General features: G+C 37.2%; 1 protein-coding gene across 1 annotated transcript; it reads right to left on the bottom strand.

Annotated features, from left to right (window-relative positions):
• Positions 1-2694: 2694 nt before the first annotated feature.
• LOC141435046 (uncharacterized) lies at positions 2695-7005 on the bottom strand. The gene is made up of 2 exons (XM_074097565.1): positions 6231-7005; positions 2695-2987 (listed from the first exon to the last, which is right to left on the bottom strand). Exons 1-2 carry the CDS (start codon positions 7003-7005, stop codon positions 2824-2826), a joined length of 939 nt encoding a protein of 312 aa, XP_073953666.1. The 3' UTR covers positions 2695-2823.
• Positions 7006-7339: the final 334 nt, after the last annotated feature.

Genomic DNA, 7339 nt, shown 5'->3' with positions numbered 1-7339 from the left:
TGTCTGCCGAGGATTCCTAACACCCCTTGCCTCGTCGTTACCGCAACCGCTATCTAACATTGTCGGGACTACAAAGTGCAAAATTCGAATTTCGTATCTCCCTCCCGCTGACGCTTATATTAGGTATTTAAGGGGATCCCATGCCCCAATGACCTTCGATCTGAATCCCTTAGTTTTCTAATGATTTTTGTAGCTTATATATGACAACAACGGCTTTAAGCAATATATCCCATTTTTACTTCAAAGTTCATTGTTTTCGAGATATTTAAAAAACTGGTTTTCTGGCCATAACTTTTGTGTTAATTGATTTCAAATGTAAAACCTCGACCAGTTTTTAGAGACGTCAAAGACGAACCCAAATATGTAGATTTCGTTTATGTTAGATCTTTCACGCCAATAGAGATACAAAATAAGTGTTTTATCAGACAATGTTTAAAAAACATACAAAATTAAGTATTCATTTTTTTTTTCAAAATCCGGTAAACAAAAATGGAGGTAAATAGTTGGAGAACCGATAGCCGTTTGACTTATAATTCTATCTGAAGTGCAAAAGTAGGAGATACGATTCAAAAGCCCCAAAGCGAGAGTGAGAGGGACGGTACGATACGAACTTCGGTTTTCGAATTTCGTCGTAGACCCTCAGAGCAGATTATGCATCATCATCCTGAGGAAGGGGGTTGTCTTTAATGATATGTCATTAGCAATAGAGATGACAGCAGTGTGTCATGTTGGTATTGGGTAATTAGCATGTGAAAGGAAAATTTCATTAAATAAAACAGCGTTCAAATCAGCGCAGTATCTTTATTTGCAAATAAAGGTACCTTATTAGGCTGATATAGTCACATTTGGTGTACTAAAGGCTCGTTAAAATATAAGATTAAAAAAGTACCTCAGAAAATATTGGACGCGTATATTTTCTTTGACAGTTAAACAATAGTAGATTGTACAACAAGAGCATAAAACGAGCCATTTTACCCGAGATGTTCATATATTTTTTTAATATTTTTTAATTTATATAAAACTAAAAAAACATCAAAGCAATCATAATAAATCAATAAGAGTAAAAAAATATATAATTAAATAATAATGCATGAAAAAAACCTACATAGAAAGTAAATAATTAACACTGTTGCTATTTAATTTCCTCTCAATCGAAGTGAAAAGCAGACTGTAAAACTTTAGCATTGAACCCATTTTCCCCTCGACGTGTCTATCCATCCACCCTCGCTGTACCGACTCGGGTGGCTATATGAACGCCTCGGGTAAAATGGCTCGTTTTATGCTCTCATTGTACAATCTACTATTTTACACGAGAAACTACCCAATTTTTTTCACGCATATCACCCACCAACCAACCCATTAAAATGCTAACATAAAAAAACGCTTAAATATTTTTCCCGTATCGAAACTTTAACAAAGTTGTTTTCCCGGATAGGTCATTAAAACTGCATTAGTGCGATACTATCGCGTAATTAAGAGGGTGATGCTGCGAATACACTGTTGCTATTGATAGAGTAATGTACTGTTGTCTTGTGGGGGGTAATTATGGAGCAATTTGGTGTGACGACATTATGAATTATTTCGCAGTAGGCAAATGATATAAATAATGACTGTTAGATAAGTTCTTATTGAATCAGGTGTTACTTTACGAAGTCAGTTAGCATGGTGAATTTGTGTTGCTCTGAAGATGAGCTCTGATCGAGTTCGAAACGCCAAATTACCCAAAGAAAAATACCGCAGGTTTTATTTAGGGCATTGCAACCAAATTAGCCAGCTTAACATTACGTGTAAGGTTGATAAAAAAATTGTAAAAGATAATAGATAAATAAAGCTTTTTTCGTAGATAATTTCATCTGTAAAGTACTGGCCACCAATTACACCTAACTACTTTTTAATTTTAAACAATTGACAAACAGCCGTTAATATTCCCATCCAAGTGATTCAATTTTCGAATCCAGAAAATGAAATTCTAGAACGTCGATCAATCATCCCAAGCTGTTCTCGCGAGGCTTTTTCAATTTGAAAATGATCTGATAAGTCAGACGCTGACAGGTGTCAATGAACTTTTTAGCTTATTAACATCTTCATCATTAATAATGAAGTGATTTTGAACGTGAAACTACCGTGAGACTCACTAATATTAAATGATATTGTAACGGATAACTCACGTCTTAAACCGAGTTTAGCTCGACATGTTTCGGGCTATTTCGTAGCCCTTCTTCTCAGGAGCACGCGACAGGGAGCTGGCGCTGCCGAGAGCGTAGTCAGTAGTATCGGCAATTTATGAAAAAATATTAGTTTTTCTTTTACAAATATACAATTTTACTCGCAAATGTGATGAAAAACATTGTATGTCGCAAGGGCGGTACTAGAATAACGAACATCGACTCATTAAAGCCCTCAGTCTTCGACTTCGGGTTTCTAATAGGCTCTCGTTCGTAATTCCTTATTTACCGCCCTTAAGACATAATGTACTAATTCCATCCTGCTTCACCACCTGTGATACGCAATTTTAATTTTTGACAATAAGGTATATGAACTGTAAGCAATTACTTTGCTCACCCACAACCTCACGATAGCTACGTATTATGTAACGAGTGTGATTTCATTAACCTCCACCTTCACACTGTAAGAGCACATACAAATCACACAAACTAAATTTAAACAGGATAATTTTTAATAAATAAGAATATATAAGAAATCCAACTATCACCACCACCGGTTTCAAACTAAACCAGAGTTCATCCTCAGTGCAGCTTTGGATGTTTTGTAAATGTAGGTGGTGAAGCTTAAGTAGAAATAGCATACTAATTTATCTGTTATTTATGAAGTAGTCTGCAGTAATATGACTGCGTAAGTGGCAACCACAGAAGCTGTAGAGAGCAGGAGAGTGGAGTCCAGGTTGAAGAAGTTGGCTGCGTGGAATCGGATAGGTCTGGTGGTCACCAGCGCGCGGAGCTGCTGCAGCGAGGAGTACACTTCCAAACCTGAAAAAATATATCGCACTCATAGAACAGGATATAATAAAAAAAATAGAAAGTTCTGGCTTAGGCTGTTGAGAAAATTCTAAAGTACCTACTAGTTTTTTTTAGTTTCTATTATGATGTTTTTTTAAGGCAGTCGAGTTTTTTTTATTTTACATCTTTTTTGATGTTGTTATAAAAATGGTAGCTTAAATAATTAAGAAATATTATCGATGGTGGAAGTCTCAATTGGCGTAAGGGACAAAATACCGAAAATCACTTTTAAACATAGAAAATTAGAGTTTTTTTTTCTCTGTCGATTGGTAGTATTCAAGATACCATACGCCCCTTACTTTTGCTGTTATCAACATTTATTATTTTAAAATAAAATAGCTTAAGGGACATGATATAAAATATTTGAGCTGAAAAATGGCGTAAGTGTATTATTTTTTAATATTTGGGTCGTAAGGGGCTGTGGCAGTCTCATATGTCCTTTACGACTCGGCTCATGTCGTTAAAAAAAAAACCAACAAATGTAATAAAAGGGCGTATGGGTCAATTATTGTTTCATTGCCCTTTACACCCAACATTTTATAACGGATAAGATAAAAAAGCAAGAAGTTGTTGGGCGTAACCTTACCGCCTGTACCTATTTCTTGTACCTAACATCAAAATACTAACGCGTCTACCTACCTTCCACGCGCCGAGCATTTGCGCATTGCACATTCAGTCAGTCGTGCCAGACACGTCAAACACGGAGATCGTATTTGATTGCCTACGTTTGTTCTTGTCAACGCGCGTATTTTTTATAAGATGCCAAAAGCAAAACAAAAAAAGAAGATTAAGTTGAGGGGTCCCTAATGGCTTGACGTCGAGCTAACATTTCCGTAATGGAATTTCAGTCAAGGATGTTGAGGTAAATTTATCTTAGCTACTTTGTTTTTTTTAAGCTGTCCTGACAGATCCTAATAAAGGAAGCCTGTGCCCAGCAGTGGGACGTATATAGGCCGAGATGATGATGCATACATAATAGGCCTGTATAATTAATTATGTATGTTGAGGGTTAAAAATGGTATAATCGGAACGTCGTAAGGGACATTTAAAAACAGCAATTTATAAAATAAGAAATACTTTTATGGGCGTAAGGGGTATAAAAAGCAAGAGCTAGAGTAAGTTGTCGGTCGTAAGGGGCAGTAGCAAACAGACATTTTAAAAAAGGTGTAATTGGTACGTCGTAAGGGGCATTAAACAACAGCAACTTATAAAAAATAAGGAATACTCTTATGGGCGTAAGGGACATCAAAAGCTAAACTAGAGTAAATTGTTAGTCGTAAGGGACAGTAACAAACAGACATTTTAAAAAATTGAGGTTACTTTATGGGTGTAAGGGGCACTTAAAGTAAAAATACCTTGCTTGCTTCTTTTAGTTCATTAAAATACCTTGTTTATGTTAGGTCGTAGGAGGCATCAAAATAGATGATTTTAGAACTTGTAGTGATTGAAACAACAACTCAAGCAAGCATACTCCCAAATGTGCAAGAAATAGTGCAAGCAAGCGTGCAAGAAAGCATGCAAGCAAGCATGCAAGCAAGCAAGCAAGCAAGCATGTAAGCAACCACCTAAGCAAGCTTGCAAGTGAGCATGTAATTTTGTCAATCAAATCAACAAACATGCAATTTTATTGGCCTGGGTTAGATGAACATCGCGGTTACCCCGATCCCGCGATGGCCGGTCTATGGTATCTCCTCCAGCGCTCATGAAGCGGGCTGGCGTCCCACTCCCTCACAGCTGCAATCAGTGTGTTAGAGGAAGCATAAATAGTGCAAGCATGCATGCAAGCAAGCGTGAAGCCAGAAGGCAAGCATGCATGCAAACAACAAATCAAGCAAGAATACTCCCAAATGTGCAAGAAATAGTGCAAGCAAGCATGCAAGCAAGCAAGCAAGCATGTAAGCAATAATGCAAGCAAGCAGAATTAGTACGCCAGTGGTGGTAATGAAAATCATTTCATCATCATCGTCATCAACAACATCATAAGTTCGTTTATCGCTACCCCCGGAACTATGCTATTTTCCGGGATAAAAACTTATTTACTTGGCGATTTTTAACAGCTGCAATATCTTCCTTGACCCTCTCAGCTATAAACAAACAAGTCAGCCATAGCCGAGTATTTGTTGGAGTCAGGACCAAACCACTGGATTGAGCTTTACAATCCGAAAATTCTGTCCACGGAACGTCATTTCTACTCAAGAATGGTACGTGAAGCAGTTGAAATAAAAAAGCATAAAATGTCAACCGGGACGATGGATATAAGCTTTCATCTTCGTGGAATCCTGTTATTAATAAGTGTCGACGTCGGGATGAGTGTTGTGAGTCGGTGTGATGGGGTGACAAATAAAAATCACCAAGTGCGGGTAGTTCATGATACGAGTGCTGGTACTATTAGTGATCAAGTGCGGGTAGTTCGAAGGACTCGCGCTGCTAGGCAGACTTGACACCCCACACTTCAGTCCACTCTTGACCACAGCCACTGCAATGTTGCCGAAACGTCGAGGTAAATATTACTCGTGTGTGTTAGCGTGATAAGTCCGTAGGTGGTATTTTGACTATGAGTGAGAATCACGAAAGTTTAAAACGTTATAAAATTTATTTGAGTTTTATTTAACTTTTAACTTATAATGTCCATTTAAAGAAAATGTTACAAATTACATATTTTTTAAGGGACGTGCAAAATTATGGCTTTTACGCGTTATTTTAAATAATTAAAGTGGTTCTTTGAGTTAATTCACTATTTTTTTTAATTTTTCTACAGGAACTTACGTCCAAATATGTAGCAAATAAAATATAAAATGTCCTATAAGACCAAAAATCGGTTACTACATTATTTATTTATTAACGGTTTATGGGTGTAAGGGGCTCAACACTACTAAACTGAGCCTAACATTAACTTACGTTAATGGTCACTTTTGGAAAAATAATCTCATTTTGAACCCCCAACCCAAGAAGTGGGGTGTTAAAAGTTTTGACGCTAATATCCGTCTGTCTGTGGCATTGTAGCTCCCAAACCGATGTACTGATTTCGATTCGGTTTTTTTAGGTAAAACCGAGATGTCTTGCGGTGTTTCTTAGCTCGAAAACCAGTTTAACCTTTTTTTGAAATATACTCGTACAATTTTGAAATTACAATATTAATATTCAACTTTTCAAATTTAGTTGATTAATTTAAAAAGTGACCATAAATCAAAGTATCTGCAGAAAACTAGGCACTTACCCGAACACCAAAGAAGTTATTCAAGAACGTAGCCTGCTTACTCAACAGTAAGTAATAACTTCCCAGCCTGTTTATTTCATTATCATCCCTCATCTTCAGGGGCATAATCCTTCTTACACTTTTAACTTCAACTACCTTAGCCACCTTTACACAAGAGGGCAAGTCCTCGGCCAGCGAAAAATGATCCCTCAAAACATCAGCTATAGTCTTCAACCTATAACCAATGTGCATAGAATGGGAGTTCAACTCCAAAATCGTCAACATACGAATAAGAAATGTAAAATAAGCGACGATGTATGTAGTCGGGCTTTCCCATCCAAAACTGAGGAACCAAGCAGTGTAATCGCTCACGGAAGCTATCAACCATAGGGTCACAAACATCACAATAGAGGCCAACACGTTCCTCCAAATCTCCCGGTGGTATTTCATCTCAAAATACTTGTCTATATCGTCATAGGTTTCGTAATACGCGACGCAAGGCTGTCCCCCGTATTTGTAAACGAAATACAAGTCGATTACATATTGCAAATAACCGAATACACTGCTCAACGTCTCCGTAATTTTCACGGATAAATTCACCTCCGATAATTCTTCGATAAAAAAGTGATAGTACATGTTGTAGACATACATAAGACCGAAGCATAGGAGTATGAAAGTCATCTTTAAGTAAGGCCATTTCGTTGTGCCTAATACGATTTTGCGGGAGATGTTGTGAAGCGTGAATATTGTGAGGATAGAATTTAGTTGTGCGAGGGTGTCGTAAGCGTCCATGTTTTCACGGCCAATGTCAAAACAAGACTGTAATAGCTGCGGGGTGTTAAGTAATTGCTTTTAACGGGGTGTTTGTCAATGCTAGGCTTATAAGTGCTCTAATCTAATTAATTAATGTGTTTTGGGTTTACGTCCATTTTGTGCTGGATTTGGAGGGCTGATAAGCATGACGCAATTATTTGCTGTTTTTTTTAGTAAGCACAATAACGTGTTAATGCTAATGTGTGTTATTTTGTAAATGTGTGTCGTTTATGCTACTTTTTTACGCTTAAGACAAGACCGCCTATTGTCTACCCTGCATTTTGTGTCCACGTGAAAATTTTGTACTGATTTG

This window comes from Choristoneura fumiferana, chromosome 14 (assembly GCF_025370935.1).
Source record: "Choristoneura fumiferana chromosome 14, NRCan_CFum_1, whole genome shotgun sequence".
Taxonomy (NCBI): domain Eukaryota; kingdom Metazoa; phylum Arthropoda; class Insecta; order Lepidoptera; family Tortricidae; genus Choristoneura; species Choristoneura fumiferana.
Note: the sequence above shows the minus strand (reverse complement) of the source record. Positions and strands in the feature narration are given on the sequence as shown.

Bases quoted from the DNA above. Each gene is read 5' to 3' on its own strand.
- LOC141435046 (XM_074097565.1), bottom strand. From the start codon at position 7,005: ATGGACGCTTACGACACCCTCGCACAACTAAATTCTATCCTCACAATA. The intron at 2,988-6,230 runs GTGCCTAGTTTT...ATATTTTTTCAG, and splicing joins CTTCTTTGGTGTTCGGGTAA to GTTTGGAAGTGTACTCCTCG.